The 27,098-nt window shown below is 41.3% G+C and overlaps 1 protein-coding gene across 1 annotated transcript in view; it reads right to left on the bottom strand.

Annotated features, from left to right (window-relative positions):
• Positions 1-27,098, bottom strand: part of obscnb (obscurin, cytoskeletal calmodulin and titin-interacting RhoGEF b) — a 598,125-nt gene that overhangs the window by 49,463 nt on the left and 521,564 nt on the right. Inside the window, exons 118-126 of the mRNA XM_072254438.1 lie at positions 24,894-24,995; positions 21,480-21,570; positions 19,660-19,854; positions 18,475-18,535; positions 11,952-12,029; positions 8,001-8,173; positions 5,260-5,286; positions 3,330-3,482; positions 850-895 (exon numbers count right to left, since the gene is read on the bottom strand). Coding sequence (XP_072110539.1) covers positions 850-895; positions 3,330-3,482; positions 5,260-5,286; positions 8,001-8,173; positions 11,952-12,029; positions 18,475-18,535; positions 19,660-19,854; positions 21,480-21,570; positions 24,894-24,995 — 926 coding nt within the window. The remainder of the gene's footprint in view (positions 1-849; positions 896-3,329; positions 3,483-5,259; positions 5,287-8,000; positions 8,174-11,951; positions 12,030-18,474; positions 18,536-19,659; positions 19,855-21,479; positions 21,571-24,893; positions 24,996-27,098) is intronic.

A 27,098-nucleotide genomic window follows, 5' to 3' on the forward strand; every position in this document is an offset into this window, starting at 1 on the left:
AACCCTATTGTTTTGCACTTCTGGTCAGATGCTAATTGCATTTCATTGGCTTTGTATCTGCACAATGACCATAAAGTTAAATCTAATCTAATCTAATCTAAAAAATGGTGGAGCTCATTCTGAAGTAGTTGGGGGTGTACCTCTTTTCTCATATGCTGGACCCACGGTCAGCGTGAAAGCACCTGGCACATTCCAAAATTCCCCTAAAGACTATCATGAACAAACTGGCTCTCTCACAGGCATATTGGCCCTTTTTCCTCGGAGCCATTCATCTGCACAAAGCACTTATTGCAACGGGGACTCTCCTTCCAACGGTATTCTGTGACATCTTCCCTTGTGCCCTGCTCCACAGCTCCTGCCAAAAAACCGCAAACTCGGCTACTGCCTTTCAGGAAACTTTTCTCCACAGCTCTCTAGACCTTTTTCTCACATCCCACAATCCTGATTGGGTGACACACCTTCCTAAATTGGATAACGTGGCTCCCTATCTTTAGCCGAAGCCAAAACACTCTTTCCAGCATGACACTCTGCTTTTACAGAAAACTGCTAAAATAAACAACCTCACAGCATAGCAGTAGGAATCGTAACCAGGGCATTACATATATGTAACAATTAAAATAAAAGAAAAAAAATTTAAGTGCATATATTAATCAAAAATAGTTTTCAATATGATTTTGATGGTCATCATATACCATTTCCTTGTTCTATTTAAGAGGATATCTGGTTTATCACTAATGCAGACAATGCAGGGGAGATAGTGGAACAGATATGACAGTAATGCCAGCAGTGCAGGTATGTGCAGCTGGTATTTGTATTGTACTGGATCATTTGCAAAAACAGACAACATACCTGAAACCACCGATCTTTCAAGCATTCAGAAGCTGTCGGCCTATCCCTAAAAGACAGAAATTGAATTGCTCTTGAACAAATTACTATGTTTAACAAACTTGCATTAATAGCTAAATAACCTCAGAGATTTACATATGATTAATATGTTTGATATAATAATGAGCCCATTTAGTCAATGGAATAGTTGCATATTTTAATTTTTGAACTTTTTAAAAAGTCTTTTAGTTTAGTCTTGATTTCTGAAGCGTTGCCAATGAAGCAAGAGATGGGATGGGAGTTCCTCAATCATTTTGTGTGCATTCCTGAGAACATTCTAGATGGGATTCTTGAATAAATTATCCAGAGGGGTACCACAATGAGGAATTTCAGCTATAGGAGAAGTTTTGTTTGTTCTCCTTGCAGGGTAAAAGATTAAGAAGAGATTTGATAGAGCTGTGGCTGTTACTGACTGTTTATTGAGCCTAATAGAGAGAAGTTGCCCCTAACTTTAGATGGCTCATGGATATTAAAGTGATGGACCAAAGGTACAGATGAGACATGGTTAAAAAGTCTTACGTAGAATCACGATGATCTATAAACTCCCAATCTGTGAAGTTGGAGGGAGGGAAGGAGGGAGGGGGGGAGGGATGGAGGGAGAGAGAGAGGGAGAGAGAGAGGGGGGAGAGGGAGAGAGAGGGGGGGGGGGAGAGAGAGAGGGGGGGGGAGAGAGAGAGGGGGGGGAGAGAGAGAGAGAGAGAGAGAGACACACACACACATAGGGAAAGAGAAGGGAAGGGGTAAAGGGGTAGGGGAGGGGGAAGGGAGGAGGGAGAGGGAGAGGGATAGAATTATTGAGTTTAAAATCAAGGGAGAAAAAACACAACAAAAGACCCAAATGAAATAGGATTCTTGCAGGTCACTCAGAAGAACAACAGCCATCAGAGACCAATTTAAAATATCATCAAAAACAAATTAAAAAGGAATAAGCCCTCTGTAGGGCTCCTGTTACTGCAGATTTTACACTTCACACTCTTTAATTAGTGGGGTTACTTTTCCAACTGATCTAGTGTTTGTATCAACTTGTCCATGCACAGTCTCCCCTGACTCTTGCATATTTTTAGCATAATTCATCATTGAAAAGCATGTTATTATGGATTCCTAGTTTGATCACAAAATTAAATGGCATGTAGACTGAAAGGGACTCAATAGCAAAATAAAATCAAATTGTTTGCTTTATCTCCCACTGGCTGAATAATTTCATCACTTAAAAAGAAAACTAGAACTGTGGATTCTAGAATAACATAGTTATTTCTACTATCAGTTATTTATGATAATTACACAGAAATTAAATATATCACTGACAAAATACAGAGTTGTACCTCAGCATGTGGCCATCCCTGCTTAATTCAGAAAACTGGCATGCTAAATTTGATGCCATTATCATTTTACATTTGTTTTGCAGGAACAAGGGGAGCAAAGCTGTCTCTCCTGCTAGCCTAAGGAGTTGCAACTGAGCCAAAGACAGCTACGTAACGGCCAGGACAGAAAGTAACCCTGGCCCTTTCTATGTGTATGGGTGTCACAGCCGCAGCAATTCCACACTTTGGCAGACCCTGAAATTCCTCCTCCTCTGAGAAGCAAACTCCCAAACCAGTTCCATCCATTTAGGACGTGAAGTTACTGAGTCCCTTCAGGCCAGTATGTCATTTATTTAGAGCAGGGTACAACTTCACCGCCTTACCTTGAATCCACATCTCTTAATAACCTTGCTTAACAAAAAGATGGATTAGGCTATTTCATCGGATTTAAATTTTAGTATGCGGGCACATGTGCCTGCAACCTGACTTATTAACTGGCAGCAAAAAGCCAATTTATAAAATCGCCTGTGTCCTGGGAATCAGGCAAATTATGTCTTGAGCACTTTTTCTGAGAATAACGCAAAGTCTTAGAAATGTTTACTCCTATTTTTTTTAACAGAGGTGACCATAACATGTTAAGAGTAGAACAAACAAAGTACACAGAAGATTACATCACAGGAATCGGCCCTTTGCTCCTGGGTGGACTATGGAGCCAAGTTAAACTAAGACAAATTAAATTGTTTTATGATATAACTCATGAAAAACACCAAAATGACATAAGTTACAAATTTTTCTATTTAAAATATAATATTTAAGGGGAATCTGAGGGGACACTGCTTCACTCAGAGGGTGATGCTAGTGTGGAACGAGCTGCCAGTGAAAGTGGTGGAAGTGGGTTTGGTTAGTTTTAAGAAAAGTTTAGAAGGAAAGGCTTTGGTCCTGGTGCAGATCAATAGGATTAGACAGAATAACAGCTTGGCATGGACTAGATGGGCTGAAGGTACTGTTTATGTGCTGTAGTGCTCTTTGATTGCAAGCTAAAAACCTCAACAACATTTCTTCACTATTTAAATGGGAAAATGTGAATAAATAAGCAAGCAGCATGCTGTAATTTCAGTGAGGCACAAGCTAATATCAACTTACTCTGGAATTAATTTAATTATTCTCCTTACGAAGCTTCGAGCATCTTCTGTTGTACATTCCAAATCATGTGAATTCCATGAGAAGGATCCACCTTTCACATTTAACAGTGTAGTTCTGTCATTTTCACCAGAAAATGGACAGCTACCTGTCAAACTTCAATAAATCACAAATATTTATTTCAGTCACTATAATAATGAATTTAATTCAAGTAGTTAACATTGTGAACAAACTCATGCAGTGTTTTTTTGGCTTGGCTTGCAATAAAAGCAAACAGAGAATTTAAAGATTAGTTTTGTTTGTCACACGTACATTGAAACAGAGTGAAATGTGTCATTTTGAGTCAAATCAAATCTGTGAGGATTGTGTTGGGCAGCAAATGTTTTTTTTCTCCAAAATATACTTTATTCAAAAATAAAATTATATACTATAAACCATTCAATAACTTTCCATCCTTTACATACGTTTCCATTATGGTCTGTACATATCCATACTTTTGGCCACCCACGTGGCACTCCAGTTGTTCACCTTACACATCATTGTTGAGGGGTATACTCCCCGCCACCCGGCCCCTCCCACTCCTGTGGGTGGAGAAACCTATACCGTGGTCCTTCCCCACCGGGCCCTGGCGGTGGCTGCACCAAGTTTCAATGCGTCCCTCAGCACGTACTCCTGCAGCCGAGAATGTGCCAGTCGGCAGCATTCTCCCATGGACATCTCCATGTGCTGGTAGATCATCAAGTTTTGGGCCGACCAAAGAGCGTTTTTCACCGAGTTGATGATCTGCCAGCAGCACCGGATGTTGGTCTCCGTGTGCGTCCCCGGAACAGCCCGTAGATCAGAGAGTCCTCGGTTACGCAGCTGCTGGAGATGAAACATGACGCTAGCCCATCCATCCTCCTCCACACCCTCTCTGCGAACTGACAGTGTGCAAAGAGGTGGGTCACAGACTCTTTCTCACCGCAGCCCTCCCGTGGGCAGTGGGGTGTGGAGACGACGTTCTGGGCGTACAGGAGAGATCTGACTGGGAGGGCCCCTCTCACTGCCAGCCAGGAGAGGTCCTGGTGCCTGTTGGTGAGATCTGGCGGAGGCAATTTGCCAGATGTACTGGACAGTCTGCTCAGGGAACCATCCCACTGTGTCCATCACGTCCTTCTCCTGCAGTGCCTGCAGGACATTACGTGCCGACCACTGCCTGATGGCCCTGTGGTCAAAGGAGTTCTCCTGAAAGAACTTTTCTACGGACAGGTATGGCGGCAATGACCAGCTGATTGTAGCATTGCGCAGGAGTGGGGCCAGACCCATCCTTCGTAGCCAGGGCGACAGGTACATAGTGGGCACATAGTGGTAATTGGTGCCCACATACCTGGGTTCTACACATAACCTGATGCAGCCACACATGAAGCTGGCCACCAGGGTGAGGGCGACATTAGGGCAGCAAATGTTGCCACACTTCCAGTGTCAACAAAACAAGCCCACAACTCATTAACACTAACCATACATCATTGGAAATTGGAGCATCTGAAGGAACCCCACTACTTGGGCATGGGGAGAACATACAAAGTCCTTATAGATGGTAACAGAAATGGAATCTTGATTGGTGATTGCTGGCAATGTAATAGTGTTAAACTATCCGCTACGCTACCATGCTGTGTGAATTTATCCTCATTGTCTTCCCCTCTGCTTGATGAATCTGCATATTAATGTTTAGTGATTCCTGTACAAGGACATCTGCAAATAATGAGGCTTTTTTGCGCTTTCTGCTTCCCAGAATTTTCTCCAACCCACAATTAAAGTGAATGCATAGAAAATCAATGCCATTTGTTGTGATATGATATCAGTTCCCAAATAGAAACTCTCAACTGAAATGAAATTTAAAAGTTCCAAAATTAACAATGCAAATTTAGAACTGCAGACACCTCACCTCACTTACCACAAAAATGTGATCACTCCAATCGACCTGTTTTGGAAAGAGAACAAAAAATTGAGAACGGAGTTAGTAATAATGTTCTTATTGTAAAAGTATCCTCAACATAACTCTGCCAGTAAAAAGTTTTTATTAAAAGTAAAGATCTGAAATCTAAAGCAGACATGCCTTAGTCCCATGCATCTCCTATCTACAGGAAATGTGCAACATACTTCTCTGAGGAAGTGAACTGCTTAATTAAAGAGTGAGACTGAATGGGAAATTTAGCGGTTGTAGAGCATGGTGGGACTAGTACATGTAATAGGTAAGTGTGTCTTCAAGTACCTCCCAACCTAACTTTATTCATTCCAGTAATAGTTTCAGAACGCAATCAAAATTGATATTACCTGGAATAAATCTTGTTGTTGATCATTTCCAGGTCAAATATTCTCAGTTGCAAAATTAGACCCAGTATTCCTGTTATAATTCATTATAAATAGAACATAGAACAGTACACTGCTGTTTAGGTCTTTCAGCCCACAATGCTTTGCTGATCTTGATGCCAATTTATCCCTCCATTCCTTCATATGCACGTGTCTCTCTAAAAGACTCACGTTCCACCAAACTGTCTGATTACCATCCCTGCACCCAGCCTGTTGAGCTATAGAGTCATAGCACTATATAGAAATAGAGTCACAGCACAGAAACAGATTCTCTGACCCACTTTGTCCATCCCAACCAAGCTGTTTCCCTGAGCTAAATAACTTCAATCCCTCTGAATCTTCTCTATTTAGGAACCCATCAAAATGTCTTTTAAACCCTGTAATTGTACCCACCTCTACTCAGATCCCTTTTAAATCTTTTCCCTTTCACCGTAAACCTATGTCCTCTTGTTTTAGACTTGCCTACCCTGGAAAAATACTATAACCATTTAATTTATCTATGTACCTCATGATTTTATAAAATCACCCCTTAGCCTCCCTTGCTACAGGGAAAACAGTTTCAGCCTGTCTAGTCTCTCTTAACAACTCAAGCCTTCATCCTTCTGAATATTTTCTGTACCTGTCTAGTTCAATTACATCCTGCCAACAGTATTGCAACTAGAACTATACATAATATCTCAGGTTTGTTGTCACCAACATCTTGTACAAATGTAATACGATATCTTAACTATTGTGCACAATGTCCATCCCATGAAGGCCGGCATGCCATATGCTTTCTTCACTACCTTGTCTACCTGCGTTGCCACTTTTTGAGAAACTTTGTATCTGTACCTCTAGGTCCCTCTGATCTACACTACATTTTATGTCCCTATATTTTTCTGTGAAAGTCCTGCTATGGATGAATTTCCCAAGCTGTTTCACCTTGCACTTCTCTGAGTTAAATCTCCATTTATTCTTCTAAACTCTCAGTGAACAAAGATCTAACAAATAAATACGCAATATGGTATCACTCCTGCCAGCTAATTTGGGCAATTAATGAGTATGATCTCTGATTACTATAATGAAATTCTTTTTACTTAATTAGTACATCTTGCAAATACATATAATGGCACTCTCTGAAGGAAGAGTCTTTTGTGCGAGGTTGCAAAATATGAGCAAGATGTATGATACAATGAAACGTCAACTCAATGTTGCACACTCTCAAGAAGCCTTTACTTCTGTACAGAGTTAAAAGCTACATGAGCAGCTAAGGTAAAAATAATAAAAAGTGATTCCTTAATCAGGATTGTATGGTAAGTAGTAGGCAGCCATCGATCCCAGGGAATCATGGGCTTGTGCCTCTAGTGGACTGTGTCCTCTCCAGGGCACAAGCCTGGACAGGAAGATTTAAAGGGGGAATGCAGCGGGTTCCCTCTCTCTGTGTCACTGATGCAGAGAGAAGGAACAGGCAAGCGCCAATACAGCTTGGCACCAGTGTCGTTGCAGAGGTTGCCAGAATGAAATTGTAAACAACATCAAGCTGTCTTAGGGACCCCGGCTCCGGATTTCTTCCTCGGGGTTTACTCCTATGGGTGGGTATGGCCGCAGTGCAGCGGACGTTTAAAATCAGAGTTTTCCTTTTCCAATACCTATTCCATATGGTAATAGAGTTATCCCATCTGACTGATGTACATTGCATTAAACACAATCATCCTTCCTTAAAATCTTTATTAGCATTTACCGCGTATCTTGAACTAGAACATGCTGTTGCTAAACAGCAGGAACAGTTGGAACTCTTGGCTCTAATTTACATTAAGAGAGGTTGAAACATGTGATGCATGACAACTGATGACATTAGGAACATATACGATGGTGCAAGAGCCTGAAGCACTAACATGGACCACAGCTGGAAATGCCCAATCCAATTTTGTGGTTTCATATGGAAATGATAGCCAATGTGTTTTATCGCAGGTTAGATCAGTTCTGGACAGAGTCCTGTAGAGAGCAGAATCAGAATCAGAACCAGAACCTGGTTTATCATCATTGACATGGGTCATAAAATTTATGGTTTTGTGACAGCAATAAATAAAAATTATGCTTTGCAAATGCAATACCTAAAAATACTGTGTTACAATAAGAAATATAAAAAATGAAATAAGTATTGCAAAAAACAAGGAAAAAGTGAAGCAGTGTTCGTGGGTTCATTGTCTGTTCAGAAAACTGATGGTGGAGGGGAAGAAGCTGCTCTTAAAATGTTGAGTAGCTCAATGACATCTAATTTCTGGCAAAGATGTCTAATACACTCTAACTCTACATTTATCTCTTGCTATTCCAATACTACCTTACCATATGTCAGTGGCTGTTGAAATCGGATCCTGTGAAACAATTTCTGGGGCAACAAACTCTGGGCAGCCGTATTTGCTAAACTGCAGCTTGTCCCGTGTGAGTTCTTGTGCAAATCCAAAATCACAAATCTTAACATCGTCTTTTTCTGGGTGCACCATTAGAATGTTAGCAGGCTAATTAAAGAAAGGGAAAAATACATTGTAAATCAGTCTTCAATTAATTTTTCACTGCATGCAAGGCATTTCTCTACAATCAATTTTTTTAAAGAGTAAAGTAAATTTGTTATTATCAAGGTACATATCTTGTGGGACTAATGCTATCTTGAGATTTCTTTTCTTGCACATATTCACAGTAGAACAGAGAATTATAACAGAAATAATGAAAGCTACACACAAAGTGACAAATTGTGCAAGTACAAAAGGAAACAAGTAATAATATTAATAATAAATATTATTGGTCTAATAAATAAGTTGTAGAGTACTTAAAAGTGAGGTTAGTAAGTGAAGGTGTCCATGCTGGTTCAGAAGCCTGATGATTGAAGGATAATAGCAATCAGAATGGAGAAACCAGTGTGTATCACTTTCCTTCCCTTACCCGATTGGTGTTAGCTGTATTGTGACTAGCTATGTACATATTTCATCATGTTATCTGAAGGGCACCTGACTCTTGTAATAAGTTTCAAATGAGTGGCAACTTTACCAAGGTGCATGACTTAGGCCTGTTTCCAATTTTATAGAATGGTGGCACGACATAAACACTAAGCACTTTCATAGTGAATTTAGCATTTAAAACTTTCCATGGTGTCACATGAGGCCAAAGGCAGTTAAAATTTTAGACCAATACACTAAAACAGAGATCAATTAACAATCTGCAAGCTGAACAGCAGCTGTAGAGGGGAAGGAATGAAATCAAGAAACAATGCTAAAGAAACACCTAACTTGTAAATGACTGACTGCTATAAAAGGAAAAGGAATTGGTTTCAGATTTACCCTGGGAATAAACAAACCAAATAAAATTAAACATAAGCAACAGAAATTCTGCAGATGCTGGAAATCCAAGCAAAACACACAAAGTGCTGGAGGAACTCAGCAGGCCAGGCAGCATCTATGGAAAAAAGTAAACAGTCGATATTTTGGTCCGAGACCCTTCATCAGTACTGATGAAATTAAACATAGTTGGTTAGTGTAGTGGTTAAGTTACCTGGCTAGCAGGCAGAAGGCTGGATCCAGAGAGAGAAGTTCAAATCCCACTTCGGCAGCTGAGGGTATGAACAATGCCTGGGAGCAGTTGATAATTTAGGGTCAGCATGGTAGCGCAGTGGTTAGTTTACCAGCGCCAGTAACCCAGGGTCAGTTCCCGCCACTGCCTATAAGGAGTATTTACGTTCTCCCTATGACCATGTACGTTTCCTCCAGTTTCCTTCAATATTCCAAAGACGTTTGGGGCTGTAGGTCAATTGGTCACATGGGAGTAATTGGGCAGCGTGGGAAGGGCCTGTTACCATATTGTATCTCTAAGTAAAAACAAAATTAAAAAAATACAGATCTAAAAAACTGGTGACACCCTGACAAGTAAAAAAACATTAATAATAAAACAGCTTATGCTAGATACCATCAGCAGGTCAGGCCATAGGGTTAATGTTTCAGGTCAAAGACCTGGTTCAGCTCTGCTCAAATGTTATCTTTGTTTCTTTTCCCACTAGTACAGCTAAACCTGCTCAGTATTTCCTGCACACCTTCAGTTTCCAATGCAGTAGTTGAAAACTGAAATAAAACCAGAAACGCCAGAATTATTCAGAAATAAGGCAGCATCTGTGGAAGGAGAAATAGTGTTAATATCTCAGAGTGAAGAACTTTTATCAGTTCTGAAATGTTCTTTTCCACAGATGCTGGCTGACCTACTGAATGTTTCCAATACTTTTTTTGTTTTATTTCCGGCATGTAAAAACGTACTTTCTAAAATATCAGAGCTAACACTGAATTAAAAAACCACTCAATCCACACTTAAAATATCCAAGCCTGTCTACGTCTTAAGTGGCAATGTTGGTACCTTTAAGGAGACAATTTGTGGCTTGTAAACTGTGTTTCTCGTGACACAAGAGATCTCTTTGTACAGCCAAAAAAGTGCAAAAACAGTGAGAATGCTTGTACTGTATGCCAGTGAATTGGCGTTAGTACTTCAATGAAACATGCAAAGAGTTTTATTACAAACATGAGAGATTTTGCAGATGCTGGAAATCCAGAGCAACACACACGCAAAATGCTGGAGGAACTCAGCAGGTCAGGCAGCATCTATGGAAATGAATAAACAGTCAACATTTCCAGCCAAAACCCTTCATTCAGATTTTTATTATGTTCTGAAACTGGAATCTGGCTTGTTTTGTTTTTGGAGGCGCTAGATATTTAGCCCTTGTTTGTTGAATTGCCTGTTAACATCACTCCAGGCCATCAATGGATAGCTTCAGGTAGGTAAGAGGTATGTACCACTAACTTTGTGTTTGTTTTGGGCAAATGCTGAAAATTCCTCTGCTATACCTGCTTTCCCCCCCATTTGCACTGCTAGACAACTACATGAAGCTAAGGCTATGTCCACCCTAGACCGGATCATTTTTGAAAACGCTGGTTTCGCATAAAAATGATAGGCGTCCACACCAGGCGTTTTTCAAAATACCTCCGTCCACATTATAACAGATATTTAGGCGAATCTCCTCCTACTGGGCACGCGCAGGACACACAGAAAACAAGCGAAGAGGAAACGGTATTCTTGGTGCACGTTTGTCCAGTTACAGAGTAGAAAAACTTAAAAGGAAATTGTCAAAGGAAAGACTTGGTGCGCGTTTGTCCAGAAACATTTCCTACAGCCATAGTCTCTTCACCGATGAAAGAGACAACAGCTACAACTAAATGCAATAAGGCTTGTTACTGGGCAAAAGTGAAATTTGCTGTTACCTCATTTGTTTGCCTTTACTTTTGCCATGTCTTTGTGTATTATTTTGCTGTATTTAACATGCAATAAAACGAGTTACTGGGCAAAAGTGACAATTGCGTCTATTGAATGCTTGCACAAGCAAAACATTAATAATGTTACACGAGCTGGGCGGTGGACAAACCCAAGTGCAGAACACGGGCGCGGGGGCAGAGTCGGGAGGTGTTATTGCCGTAGCGAGCGTGGAATCGGTTTCCAGGAGAGTCTTTACCCGAAGTCTTGGGTTTGGAGAGATTCCAGGAGCGATGCTAGACTTAAAACTTAACAGTCCTAAGAACCATGAAACGAGGTTACTCACACCGGAGACGACCAACGAACTGGCAGCTCCTTGTTGTGATCACAGGGTCTTTACCCTGCATTTTCTGATAGCAAGCGGGCGTGTGTAGTTAGTGAAACCTGGGAATGATTGGAAATTAAATGAGGGGATTGAAGCCCAATTCCTGAGGTAAACAGGAAAGTGGGGGATTGCCAGAAGGGACCATGACAAATAAAGTGCTTTGTTAAATGTGTAAGACATGTCTGCATCAGTGTTATCTTGTATTTCCATACAACGTTATATTAGGCTGTTACACATTGTCAGATATTGTTGTTGTGGTGTTCGAGGTTGCGTTCGAGAAAACAATGAAATGCCGTGCTGCCGCCACCATTTGCTCTAGCACATCATGACAGCGTTTTTAAAGTTAGCCGGTTACCCGTACACACTACAACAGCCAACCGACATTTTCAGATTTAAGCACCCTGGAGAGTGTTTTAGAAAATACCGTTTCAGTGTGGATGGAGGGTCAAAACGAAGAGAAAAAGCTTTGGTTACGGATTTATCCGGTTTAGTGTGAACATAGCCTAAACCATGGAATAATTGATACAGTTCAGGCAGCTATCGCACAAATAAAGAAAACAAGAACACTCTACAAAAATCTTGAGCTGTAGTGTAAGTAGCTTTAGTAAGTTTGAAAGCAAGAATCTTACTTTTATGTCAAGATGAAGTATGTTGTTGTCATGGAGATAATGGAGCCCTTCCAAAATCTGCTGGATGTAGTTTCTAACCTGGACAAAACAATATAATGTCAAGGTAATTGTAAATTAAAATTTGATCTCTGTTATAGAGTTATAGACTCATTCAGCACGGAAATAGGTCCTTCAGCTCACGCATGACTAAGCTGGTATTAATCTATCTATACTAATTCCGTTTTCATGCATTTCGTCTATGCTTTGGTGATTCATGTGCTGCTTCTTAAATATTGAGGATACTGAGGCAGTGTACTCCAAATTCCAATGAACCTCTGGGAGAAAGAGTCCTCAAATCACCAAGAAACCGTTTACCGCTTACTTTAAATGTATGCCCTCTGGGTTTATACACATCTGAATACATTTCTTACATCTCTCCTACTATGCCCTCATAATTTTGTTTACCTCAACTAGGCTCGCTCACTCAGCTTCCTATTTTCAAAAAACATACTCAATCCACCTGGATTTTCCTCATACATGAAATGTTCCATTCCAGAGAACATCCCAGTGAATTTCCTCTACACCTTCTCCAGTAAAGTTACATTATTTCCATAATGTGGTGAACAGCACACAGTATTCCAGCTGTGGCCAAAAAAAATTGTACCATAATATAAGACCATAAGATATAGGAGCAGAAGTAGGCCATTTGGCCCATCGAACCTGCTCCCCCATTCAATCATGGGCTGATCCAATTCTTCCAGTCATCCCCACTCCCCTGCCTTTCCCCCCCATACCCTCTGATGCCCTGGCTAATCAAGAACCTATCTATCTCTGCCTTAAATACACCCAATGACTTGACTCCACAGCCACTCATGGCAACAAATTCCACAGATTTATCACCCTCCGACTAAAGTAATTTCTCCGCATCTTAGTTCTAAAAGGACGTCTTTCAACCCTCACGTCCTGCCCTCTTGTTCTAGAATCCCCTACCATGGGAAATAACTTTGCCATATCTAATCTGTTCAGGCCTTTTAACATTTGGAATGTTTCTATGAGATCCCCCTCATTCTTCTGAACTCCAGGGAATACAGCCCAAGAGCTGTCAGATGTTCCTCATATGGTAACCCTTTCATTCCTGGAATCATTCTCGTATCTTTGCTTTTATACTCTCCGATCCAGCTAATGAAGCCAAATATTACACATACCTTCTTCGCACCTTTTCTATCCATTTCTGTACTAAGTCCTCTGTGTAACACCCTGGTTAAGATTTTTACTGCTATGCTGTAGGCATTTCATTTTAACAGTTCTGTAATAGTAGCATGTTCTGCTTTCAGCATGTCTGGGTTTGAGTTAAAGATAAGGGGTTATGTTGTTCAACTTAGGAATGTTGTGTCAGCCAATCAGGATGGTGGAATTGAGAGAAAGCTGGACGGAGAGGTTTGAGGTTGTGGCCATCACTGAATTATGGCTGAAGAATGGTTGTGGTTGGGAGCTGAATGTCCAAGGTTATACCTTGTATCAGAGGGTTAGGAAGGTAGGCAGAGGGGGAGACTTGGCTCTACTGGTAAAGAATGGCATCAAATCAGTAGAAAGAAGTGACATAGGATCGGAAGATGTTGAGTCCTTGTGGGTTGAGTTCAGAAACTGCAAGGGTAAAAAGACCCTGATGGCAGTTATATACAGGCTTCCAACAGTGGCTGGGAGGTGGACCACAGATTACAACAGGAAATAGATAAGGTGTATCAAAAGGGCAATGTTATGATAGTCATGGGAGATTTTAACATGCAGGTCAATTGGGGAAATCAGGTTGGTAATGAATCTCAAGCGTGTGAGTTTGTTGAATGCCTAAGAGATGACTTTTTAGAGCAGTTTGTCATTGAGCCTACTAGGGCACCATCTATACTGGATTGGGTGTTATGTAATGAACCAGAGGTGATTGGGGAGCTTAAGGTAAAAGAACCCTTAGGAACCAGCTATCACAAAATGAATGAGTTCAACTTGAAATTCGATAGAGAAAAAATAAAGTCTGATGTAGCAGTATTTCAGTGGAGTAAGGGAAATTACAGTGGTACGAGAGAGGAGTTGGCCAGAGTAAACTGGAAGGAGCTGCTGGCAGAGATGTCAGCAGAGCAGTAATGGTGTGCGTTTCTGGGAAAAATGAGGAAGGTGCAGGACATGTGTATTCCAAAAGTGAAGAAATACTCAAATGACAAAACAGTACAACCATGGCTGACAAGGGAAGTCAAAGCTAAAGTAAAAACAAAAGAGACGGCATATAACAAAGCAGAAATTAGTGGGAAGATAGAGGACTGGGAAGTTTATAAAAACCTACAGAGAGCAACTAAAAGAATCATTAAAAGGGAAAAAGATGAAATATGAAAACAAGCTAGCAAATAATATCAAAGTGGATAGTACGTTTGTAAAAGCTTTTTCAAGTATGTAAAAATAAAAGAGCGATGAGAATGGATATGGGACCGCTAGAAAATGAGGCAGGAGAAATAATAATAGGGGACAAGGAGATGGCAGATGAACTAAATGAGTATTTTGCATCAGTCTTCACTGTGGCAGACACTAGCAGTGTGCCAGATGTCGTAGTGTGTGAAGGAAGAGAAGCGGGTGCAATTACTATTACAAGGGAGAAGGTGCTTAAAAAGCTGAAAGACCTAAGGGTACATAAGTCACCCAGACCAGAGGAACTGCACCCTAGGGTTCTGAAAGAGGTAGCGTTAGAGTTTGTGGCAGCATTAGAAATGATCTTTCAAAAATCATTGGACTCTGACATGGTTCCAAAGGACTGGAAAATTGCAAATGTCACTCCACTCTTTAAGAAAGGCAGAAGGCAGCAGAAAGGAAATTATAGACCATTTAGCCTGACCTCAGTGGTTGGGAAGATATCAGAGTCAATTGTTAAGGATAGAGTACTTGGTGACACAGGACAAGATAGTACAAAGTCAGCATGGTTTCTTTCAAGGAAAATTCTGCCTGATGAACCTGTTGGAATTCTTTGAGGAGATTATAAGTAGGATAGATAAAGGGGATGCAGTGGATTTTGTATATTTGGACTTTCAGAGACCTTTGACAAGGTGCCACACACAATGCTGCTTACCAAGTTAAGACCCATGGTATTACAGGAAAGTTAGGATGCAGAAGGACTTAGACAAATTAGGAGAATAGGTAAGAAAGTGGCAAGTGAAATATAATGTTGGAAAATGCATGGTCATGCACTTTAGTAGTAGAAATAAATGTGTGGACTATTTTCTAAACGGGGAGAAAATCCAAAAATCTGTGATGCAAAGGGACTTGGGAGTCCTTGTGCAGAACACCCGAAAAGTTAACTTGCAGGTTGAATCAGTGGTGAGAAGATGAATGGCTTCAAGGAGGAAGACCAATACTCCCATGTGGTAGCCCATTTGTTTGAGATAGATTTTGAGTGACATTTGGAAAGTGGTGTGTGCTTTTACACAGACCATGGGTCCAGCGCAGGAGTTGAAGACAACTTCAGATGAGCTCCAACTTATGCGCACATTTGGACTGGGTTAACTGTAATGGGCCCTTTTTTTTCTTTTCTTTTTTCCTACTAATTGTTCGATAAAGCTGAAATTTGTAAATATACTTATTTTATAATTGTATGCAGTGTATGATCTGTTATTTCTTGCCAACAGATGATCGCATGGGGGCAGTATTTACATAGTATTTGCATAGATGGGGGTTCGGGTGGTCGATATATCCCAACTTCCTGGTTTTGGTGGGACCCAGTCACACCAACCCTAGACGTACAGAGTTTGAGAAAGGTGATTTTCTCATCGCTGAGCCCATTGGGTGGTAAATATGTGTAATTTATTGCCACATGCCGTGGAGGCCAAAGCAGGTGTTCTTGATTAGTAAGGGGATCAAAGGTTACGGGGAGAAGGGGCTCATTTGCTCATTATTATCATTTGAGCTAATTGATATAATTTTTCCACAATCTAATTGTAAATCTTTTAGTATATTTTCTTTTCTTGCTGGAGGTTCGATGTTTATTTTTAGAAGCTTTTTGTATGACGCATGACTCCGTGGTTGTACACCAAATAGGTTCTTTTTTTCCCTCACTTTTCTGCTTAGTAGGTTTTTTTTGTTATCACAAAATTTTTTTTCAATCTTTAAGATAATGTCTTTTTTGAGACATTGTAAGTGTTGTTACGTCAATGTACTCGTTATTTTTTCTGTATAATATAACGATAAAAAGATTTGAAAAGAAAAGAAAGGTTACGGGGAGAAGACAGGAGAATGGGGTTGACAGGGATAATGAGCTTAATTCAGCTCCGATGTTTTGTGGTGCTAGCATTCATTGTGCATGTCTTTTTCTTCTTTGGCCTAACAGAACACTTCATTTTTACGCTTATTAGGATTCAAATCGACATGACAGCACACTGCCCATTTTATCAGTATCATTCTGCAACCTAAAATTACCTCCTTCACTATCCATAACATTATTAATTTTTGTATCATCTGCAAATTTATTGTTCATACATCCAAATAATTACTGTAGTGTATATAACAAATAGTAAGGATCCCGGTACGGATCCCTAATGTACACCACGGTTTATAGCCTTCCAATCACAAACCAACCCTCCAACATCATCCTCTGACTCTCATTACTAACCGGTTTTGGATCCAATTTACCAAAACTCAAAATCTGCGTGCTTTAACCTTTCAGCCCAGTCCTGTACGTGGAGCTTGTCAAAGGCTTCAATGAATTCTACATCAGCTGCACTGCCCTCAAGAATAGATGTTAGTATCTATAAGACCATAAGACAAAGGAGCAGAAGTAGGCCATTCGGCCCATCGAGTCTGCTCTGCCATTTTATCATGAGCTGATCCATTTTATCCTATTTAGTCCACTGCCCCGCCTTCTCACCATAACCTTTGATGCCCTGGCTACTCAGATACCTATCAATCTCTGCCTTAAATACACTCAATGACTTGGCCTCCACTGCTGCCCGTGGCAACAAATTCCATAGATTCACCACCCCCTGACTAAAAAAATTTTTTCGCATTTCTGTTCTGAAAGGGCGCCCTTCAATCCTGAAGTCATGCCCTCTCGTACTAGACTCCCCCATCATGGGAAACAACTTTGCCACATCCACTCTGTCCATGCCTTTTAACATTCGAAATGTTTCTATGAGGTTTCCCCTCATTCTTCTAAACTCCAAGGAATACAGTCCAAGAGTGGACAAACGTTCCTCATATGTTAACCCTCTCATTCCCGGAATCATTCTAGTGAATCTTCTCTGTACCCTCTTAGCTTTCAGTAACTAATGGATTGAAGATGACCCATTTCTTTGTGTAACCTTATGTGTGGTTATTTATGGCCGATGGCATTGACTCTAGTTGAACCAAATTAAAAATATGGCTATTAAAATATGATCAATCACTGAATGCAAGTCTGGAATATCTCAATCTTTTACATTAAATCTATTAAATTGGCAGTTCACAAATTCACATCTCTGATAAGAACGAATTTGGAGAAGCAAGTTACTGTATAACCTTACATTCTCTGAAAGATGAGTTCAACTTAAAGGGAACATGAGGAGGAACTTCTTTACTTAGTGGGTAGTGAGAGTGTAGAACAAGCTGCCAGTGGAAGTGGTAGATGCAGGTTCAGTTTCAGCATTTAAGAGAAGTTTGGATAAGTACATCGATGGGAGGGGTATGGAGGGTTGTGATTGAGGTGCAGGTCAATGGGACCAGGCAAAATAATAGTTTGGTACAGAGCTGAAGGGGGAGGGGGAGAAAAAAGGTGGGGGGAGAGGGGGAGAGAGGGGGGGAGAGGGGGGAAGAGGGGGGAAGAGGGGGGAAGAGGGGGGAAGAGGGGGGAAGAGGGGGGAAGAGGGGGGAAGAGGGGGGAAGAGGGGGGAAGAGGGGGGAAGAGGGGGGAAGAGGGGGGAAGAGGGGGGAAGAGGGGGGAAGAGGGGGGAAGAGGGGGGAAGAGGGGGGAAGAGGGGGGAAGAGGGGGGAGGAGGGGGGAGGAGGGGGGAGGAGGGGGAGGAGGGGGAGGAGGGGGAGGAGGGGGAGGAGGGGGGGAGGGGGGGAGAGGGGGGAGAGGGGGGAGAGGGGGGAGAGGGGGGAGAGGGGGGAGAGGGGGGAGAGGGGGGGAGAGGGGGGGGAGGGGGGAGAGGGGGGAGAGGGGGGAGAGGGGGGAGAGGGGGGGAGAGGGGGGGAGAGGGGGGGAGAGGGGGGGAGAGGGGGGGAGAGGGGGGGAGAGGGGGGGAGAGGGGGAGAGGGGGGAGAGGGGGGAGAGGGGGGGAGAGGGGGGGAGAGGGGGGGAGAGGGGGGGAGAGGGGGGGGAGAGGGGGGGAGAGGGGGGGAGAGGGGGGGAGAGGGACCACATGCTTGCTGAAATGGTTAAGTGTCATTAATTTAATTAGTCTGTCACAGCATTGTATGCCAAATTGCCTGTCCTTGTGCTGCCCTGTTCTTTCTATCCTTCTACTGTCCTGTTAATGATTTAATAAAAGAGTAATACGATAATTGGTAAAAATGGTCATGTAAAAGCAAATCTTACCTCAGCTTCTGCAACAATGTTCTTTTTGAACAGGTGATCCAGCAATCCTTCATTTGAGCACCTGTTGCATTGTTCAGGATAAAGAGGACACAACCAGACAAAATGCATTTGTTTTCCAGTGGGCATGTTATTTTACCTTGGAAAAAGTTTATTAAGGGGATGAAACTACTCCTGAAAACTTTTAACCTGCTATTGAGAGGCATTGCCATGGAAATTTACTTTCACTTGCTTTTGAAACAAAATATTTCAGCTGCTGAAGCTACTAGCTGTTTGTCCATTACTTGATGTATGTTAATAGTATTAATGGCAGAACCAAGGAAGTTAAGTGCAGTAGAACTATCAATCAGCCACAACATAACTGAAAGGACAAACAGGTACAGCATGCAACCATCATCTTTTTAATAATTGGCTCATTTCTATTCTGGATTTTGCCCTTTGTGTGACAGGAGCTCTGTCATGTGTTCTTACAGTATTTTGCTTACAGAGCATCAAGAATGCGAATATTTTTCACTCATTGAAAATCAACCCTGGCTCTGTATAGAAAAACAGTAGTCTCTTCATTGCTAGCTGATGTTTCTTTCTCCACAGCTGCTGCCTGGCATTTTGAATACCTCCAGCACTTTCTAAATTTATGACACAATGAACTACTGTGCTCTCTTGATGCTCTGCGGTTAAGTGAGTAAATGAACAACAGTGAATCTTAGTTCTAAAGATGAGTTCAGGAAACCCACAATATTATGGAGCTAATTTGCAACTACAGTAGTGTTTTATCAGGAATATATATTATTTGGTGGCACAGTAGCTTGGTGGTTAGCACAACACTTTACAGTACCAGTGCCCTGGGTTCAATTCCTGCCGCAGTCTGTGAAGAGTTTGTATGTTCTCCCTGTGACCACGTGGGTTTCCTCCAGGTGCTCCGGTTTCCTCCCACAGTCCAAAGACGAACCGGTTGGCAGGTTAATTCGTCATTGTAAATCGTCCCAGGATTAGGTCAGGGTTAAATTGGGGGTTGCTAGGCGGCATGGGGCCCACTTTGCGTTGTATCTCAATAAATAAATGTATACAGACAAAATGAAATGAGATTAAAATAAAACCATGGTGGGCCAAAGGGTCCACTCCTGTGCTCGATGTTCTTGAATCTAAACAGGGAAACAAGTAATCAACCAAAACACACAGAAAGGATACATTTCCAGCACTAACACAAGTGTTCTTTTGGTTTCAAAAACATCAAGTAGGCAGGCAATCCTTGTATGATTAAGTTTGGATAAAATTTCACGCTCTTCATAAGCCTGGTTGCCTCTTCTGAGTGTAACAAACTTAGCTGCACACTGTATTCCATTCTCTTTATTCACAACACGCTTCACAAAGCTAGATGATCCTCTTTAAACAAAAGAAAAAGGACGAGGTATTAATTTTTTTGAATTAGGTAATTCACAAGCAAAGTTCAAAGATAATGGAACGTGCATAATATTTAATTAGAGAATTTACCATAATCAAATACCCTTTCTGTTTTTATATCTTCCTTAGTACAGATATTAAACAGTTGTTCTGTCTGATTTATCAGGTGGATAATAACAATCCAATGGAACACACACAAAATGCTGGAGGAACTAGCAGGTCAGCGTCTATGGCAAAGAATAGAAATATGGAAAGAAAATGGCCCCACATTTAGCTGGCAGGCGACAGGTGAGAACAGGTGTGGGGAAAGGTAGGTGGGTGACTGGCACAGACCAGGTAAAGATGATGACAGTTTACCGCCTTATGACCATGTTGCAATAATCTTAATATGGTTGCAATAAGACTATCTCTCTAAAGAAGTTTTCATCAAACCATCACTATGTTCATTTGTATCAGGTTTGAATTCAATGATGGTGTTGTTTTAAATGTTTCGCTCTGCTTTTTTAAAATCATATTTGACTAAGTGTTGCTTTGATGTCAACAGCATCTAATATAACTTTTTTTCTTTTTATGGATAATTCCACAGAGCAACGTGTAGTCATCACTGCAAGAAAAAAGTCATACTATGAACACCTTATATTCCGTCTGGGTGGCCTCCAACCTGATGGCATGAACATTGACTTCTCTAACTTCTGCTAATGCCCCACCTCCCCCTCGTACCCCATCCGTTATTTATATACACACATTCTTTCTCTCTCTCTCCTTTTTCTCCCTCTGTCCCTCTGACTATACCCCTTGTCCATCCTCTGGGTTCCCCCCCCCCCTTTTTCCTTCTCCCTGGGCCTCCTGTCCCATCATCCTCTCATATCCCTTTTGCCAATCACCTGTCCAGCTCTTGGTTCCATCCCTCTCCCTCCTGTCTTCTCCTATCATTTTGGATCTCCCCCTCCCGCTCCCACTTTCAAATCTCTTACTAGCTCTTCCTTCAGTTAGTCCTGACGAAGGGTCTCGGCCTGAAACGTCGACTGTACCTCTTCCTCGAGATGCTGCCTGGCCTGCTGCGTTCACCAGCAACTTTGATGTGTGTTGCTGTGAACTATAGTAGTGTTTTTGTATGATAGGCTCAAATAATATTTTATTTCGTTTAGTCTCTTTTGTGAAAAATCATCAACATTACAATAATTGCATGATTAAATCTTGGTTGAATTAACTATTCTCTGCATTCAACCGGGGAGAAAGGGCAATCACGATCAAATCTCCATTTGAATGTTGTTGCATCATTAGGCACTTAACTCTCATTTTCACTGACAGAGTGCTTGTTTATTGACTTAAAGAATTCATGATTGAGATTGAGATGGTCCTTGCAAGACAATTGAGTTTTTAAAATTTAGCTTTTGAGCTATTTTTAATGAGGAGGATTAGCTTCTCAATTAGCCAAAGCACACAAGTAAATCTCAGTGATGAGAGACTTGTTTAGTAACAATTATTGCATTTACACAACATCCCAGCAATAATCCAATGACGATTTTAATAGGACGGCTACTTATCTTCTCAGCACCGGAGTACAGGACAATTAATTTACTACAAAGCAGGATGAATAAGTTTACCTTCCAATTTCCTCTTTAACATCATAATAGTAATGTAGTTTTCTTCTCCCTGGTACCTTCTCTCTAGAGCATTCTTCCTTGGCATTTGTTTCTGAATTGCCACAGCATTTCCCAAAAATAAAAATAAATTAGTTGTGGAATATTAGTTTTTTTAGTTATGAACAACTGCAGTTCTTGGCAGGAATATATAACACATTAAAAAGCAAGACGAAAGGAGTATACTTCTGCTTTCTGTAAAGAGACGCCAGCATATAGACATTGTGAGTAGCAGTTATACCAATTACTGTATACTTGAAGGCTGAACCTGAGATGCAGAGTATCATAGAACCACGGATACTTACAGCTATTCAGCCCATTACATTAATGTTAACTAAAAGAATGCCTCTACTATATTTGTCTCCACTCCTACACCCTGGTAGTGTATTCCAGATACCAATCTCCACAATGCAAAAAACTTGCCCCACATATCTCCTTTGAACTTATCCCCTCACACCTTAAGTACATGTATTAGTCATTCTGACCCTGGTAGAAAGACCCTGGATGTCTAATCTATGTCCCTCATAATCTTTTTGACTTCTATCAGGTCTCCCCTCTAGTCCAGGCAGCATCCTGGCAATTCTCTTTTTACCCTCTCCAAAGTCTCCTACAATGGGGTGACCAGAACTAAATAAAATACTCCAGATGTGGCCTAATTAGAGTCTTATAAAGCTGCAATGGCCTTATTGCCTTGAGTAATAAAGGCAAGCTTACCTTATGCCTTCTTCATACCCTATCAACCCATGCAGCCATTTTCAGGGAGGTAAGGAGTTGGATCACAAGATCCCTCTATACATCAACACTGTAAAGGGTCTTGCCTCTAGCAGTGTACTATTTCCTTCCATTTGATCCCCCAAATCTCACACTGGGCCAGGTTGAACTTCAATTGCCATTTCTCCAATCAATCTATATTCCACTGTATTTTTTGGCAATCTTATACATTTTCCACACCACCACCAATATTTGTACCATCTGTGAACATAACTAAACCATCCATTCATTACGTAATCCAAGTCATTCATATGAATCACAAACAGCAGTGGTCTCAGTACAGTTATTTGCAGGACACTACTAGTCAGAGACCACCAGCCAGAATAAGTCCCATTGATCATGACTCTCTGTTTTCTCTGGGCAAACTAATCCTGAATTTAAACAGCCAAGTTACCGTGGATCCCACACATCTCAACTAAAATGGAATCCATGTTTTCTGCTTCAGTACAAGGGTTACCTATTTGGTCTCTAATACAAGACGATAAGATATAGGAGCAGAAGTAGGCCATTCGGCCCATCGAGCCTGCTCCCCCATTCAATCATGGATGATCCAATTCTTCCAGTTATCTCCACTCCCCTGCCTTCTCCCCATAACCTTGGATGCCCTGGTTAATCAAGAACCTATCAATCTCTGCCTTAAATTCACCCAGTGACTTGGCCTCTACAGCCACTGGTGGCAACAAATTCCATAGATCTACCACCCTCTGACAAAAGTAACTTCTCTGCATCTCAGTTCTAAATGGATGTCCTTCAATCTTGAAGTCATGCCCTCTTGTCCTAGACTCCCCTACCATGGGAAATAACTTTGCCATATCTAATCTGTTCAGGCCTTTTAACATGCGGAATGTTTCTATGAAATCCCCCCTCATTCTCCTGAACTCCATGGAATACAGCCCAAAAGCTGCCAGACGTTCCTCATACGGTAACCCTTTCATTCCTGAAATCATTCTCGTGAATCTTCTCTGAACCTTCTCCAACATCAGTGTATCCTTTCTAAAGTAAGGAGCCCAAAACTGCACACAATACTCCAAGTGTGGTCTCACGAGTGCCTTATAGGCTTCAACATCACATCCCTACTCTTATATTCTATACCTCTAGAAGTTAATGCCAACATTGCATTTGCCTTCTTCACTACCGACTCAACCTGGAGGTTAACCTTTAGGGTAGCCTGCACAACGACTCCCAAGTCCCTTTGCATCTCTGCATTTTGAATTCTCTCCCCATCCAAATAATAGTCTGCCCATTTATTTCTTCCACCGAAGTGCATGACCATACACTTTCCAACATTGTATTTCATTTGCCACTTCTTTGCCCATTCCCCTAAACTACCTAGGTCTCTCTGCAGGCTTTCTGTTTCCTCAACACTACCCGCCCCTCCACCTATCTTTGTATCCTCGGCAAATTTAGCCACAAATCCATTAATTCCATAGTCCAAATCATTGACATACATCGTAAAAAGCAGCGGTCCCAACACCGACCCCTGTGGAACTCCACTGGTAACCAGCAGCCAGCCAGTATAGGATCCCTTTATTCCCACTCTCTGTTTTCTGCCGATCAGCCAATGCTCCACCCATGCTAGTAACTCCCATGTAATTCCATGGGTTTTTATCTTGCTAAGCAGCCTCATGTGCGGCACCTTGTCAAAGGCTTTCTGGATATTCAAGTACACCACATCTACTTCATCTCCTTTGTCTACCCCGCTTGTAATTTCCTCAAAAAAATGCAGTAGGTTAGTCAGGCAGGATTTTCCTTTCAGGAAACCATGCTGGCTTTGGCCTATCTTGTCATGTGCCTCTAAGTACTCCGTAATCTCATCCCTAACAATCGATTCCAACAACTTCCCAACCACTGATGTCAGGCTAACAGGTCCATAGTTTCCTTTCTGCTGCTTTGCACTATGTCCTACTCTTCCTCTTGCTCCATTTAGTAAAAATTATCATATGGCCCCTCAGGACTGTTTTCAATAATTTGCCCAAGCTAGTCTTTGGGCTTATTTTGATTTTACTTTTCATTATTTCATCATGCCTCTTTGCTTACAAATTTTCTTTTTACTTTCATCTTGGATCACTTAAGCCAGGGGTTTTCAACCTGGGATCCACGAACCCCTCGGTTAATGGTAAAGCTCCATGGCATAAAAAATGTTGGGAACCTCTGATTTTGGCCTTCAACAATATTCTGCTTCTCTTTTTTGCCTTAACCATACTCTTTGATTTCCAGGCACTTCTAGTTTGGTAGTCTCCCCTTCTATTTAGGGCCATTTTCAAGAGGAGCTCTCAATATAGAAGATAAGTTCTGAAAGTATAATTCCTTCAGGCAAATGCATTTAATAAAAGGGGCACAAAAATGACACGTGGATCACCTGCTGATTAAATGGAACACAACATTGCTCTAGGTTTAGAAAACATCAGATACATTTCTACTTGTAATTTTAGAACTACAGAAAAAATGTAAAAGGCAGCTTGAAAGGGTTACTTAAATTAGTTGGTGTGGATTCATGGACAAACAATGTCAGAAAAGATACTTTGGCAAATGACATACTTATCCTACACAACCAAGATTCCTACTCAAGCATGCCATCGCTTGAGAGAAGTGCAGAATCAGTTGTACCTGTGCGTATGCTTTCAGCTGGTAGTGTAGATGAACGGGACTGTGGTAAGCTGGTGGCTTCCTGACCATCAACAGGTGATGCAGCTTGCTCCACAGAAATATCTACAGAAGCAGGTGAGAAAGTACTGTTAGACTCCTCTCTGAGAGATAGGCAGAATATCAGAAGAAATTTAATATCAGTTGCAAGGCAAATTTTGCTTTGTTCCTTTTTAAAATGCTTCCAGTAGCAGTTCCAATTCAAAGTAAATGCTTTCCTTAATGTGCCACACAGATCCAACAATTATTCTACCTAGTTCCATCGACCAGCATTTGGACCATACCCTTCTTATCCATGTACCTATCTAAATTTCTCTTAAATGTTGAAATTGAAACCCCATCCACCATTCCTACTGGCAGTTCATTCCACACTCTCACCACCCTCTCCCCTTCATGTACTTCTTAAACCTTTCACCCTTAACCCATGACCTCTAGATCTAGTCACACCTAACCTCAGTGGAAAGAGCCTACTTGCTTGAATGAAATTCTATGAAGGTCTATCATGTACTTAGAAATACTGACCCATAAACATGGATGACTGTCAGCTAAAAAGCAATTTGATCAGATAATAAACATTGGTTTTGAAAGAATATCTCATCACCAGATCCTCCAACAAGCTCCAACATCCTGCTTGGCTAATGGTGAGACCAGCCTCTGTATGAGATCCTTCATACAAAGCTGGTGTACGTTTCCCTCGAAGAGGGGGATTAGCCTTTTAATGTGTGCATTTGCCAAGAATGTCGGGAAAAATGCAGTTTTATTTTGCTAAGGCTCCTGCTGCACAGAATTCTACACTCCGTAAGTTGTTTCTGGACGCTGACACTGAGATCAACACCAAATGCTGCTCAATTATCAACTCACTTTGATCTTCCCAATGATTCCCAATGCTAGAAGCTGTCCACATACTAATGTTACCTACACGCACACTTTCCAAGGTACAGGACTATATGCTGATGGACTTCAGGAAGACTATATACACAGCAACTTAAGGGGCACACCACACATTTAGGGCCAGAACATGTGGGAGAAAACTCTCAAACAATTTTATGAAAGGAAAATTGAATTCTTGATGAAAGCAAAGTAATGATAAATTTAGTGCTGTAATATATATTTGAAATTTAAATTACAAAGTATATTTTTGGAAAACAAAAAGAGCGAGTGACATTCACATGATGTAAATGAATGGGTAACTAAAACATTACATATTTCATAGGATCCATAATATAGAAACAGGCCACTGCACAACTTGACACTCAATGCCGTCTGATTTCCATCTCTGGTTAATCTTGCCTGAGTGTTTTACTGCTTCTTTCTCTCTCACATGCTTATTTAGCTTCCTCTTAGATACATCTGAGTTCTCCGTCTCCATAATTCTGCATTGTTACCAATCTTTACTACATTTCTCGGAAACTTAGAGTCAGAGTCGTAAAGAAGTTCAGCGCAGAAACAGGCCTTTTGGCCCAACTAGTCTGTGTTGAACCATTTAAACTCCCTACTCCCATTGACCTGCACCTGGACCATAGCCCTGCCATCCATGTACCCGCTATCTAAACTTCTCTTAAATGCTGTAATTGAGCTTGCATACACGCACCACTTACGCTGGCAGCTTGTTCCACACTTTCACGATCCTCTGAGTGAAGAAGTTTTCCCTCATGTTTCCTTTAAAATTTCCATCTTTTACCCTTAACCCATTGCACTTAGTTGTAGTCCCACCCAACCTCAGTGGAAAAAACCTGCTTGCTACTTCTATCTAATTTATTGATGATTCTCTTAGAGTTATGTTGCCCTGTTCAAACAAAAAACTGAAAATTTTAGACTACACTTAGGGTGTCAGAACACATTTGTAGAGATATTAAACCTGTCCTTTTTTTCCTCTCTCTCTCCTTATCAATGTCTACCTATCACTCACCACTAGTGTCTCCAACTTCACCCCACACCTGCTACCCCTTCTTTCCCATGGCTGATCATCATTCTCTTTATTTGGTTTTACCTATCAGCTTCCAGTTCCTGCCTCATCTTTCCCATTTCACCCCTTTATGCTGGCTATCTCCCCTCTTAATATTGTTTCAGGGTCTTGACCTGAAAGTTGACTATCCCTTTGCCTCCATCGATGCTGCTCGACCCACTGAGTTCCTCCAGCTGCTTAATTTTTGCTCCAGCATTTATAGA

This window comes from Mobula birostris, chromosome 3 (assembly GCF_030028105.1).
Source record: "Mobula birostris isolate sMobBir1 chromosome 3, sMobBir1.hap1, whole genome shotgun sequence".
In the NCBI taxonomy this organism is placed as follows: domain Eukaryota; kingdom Metazoa; phylum Chordata; class Chondrichthyes; order Myliobatiformes; family Myliobatidae; genus Mobula; species Mobula birostris.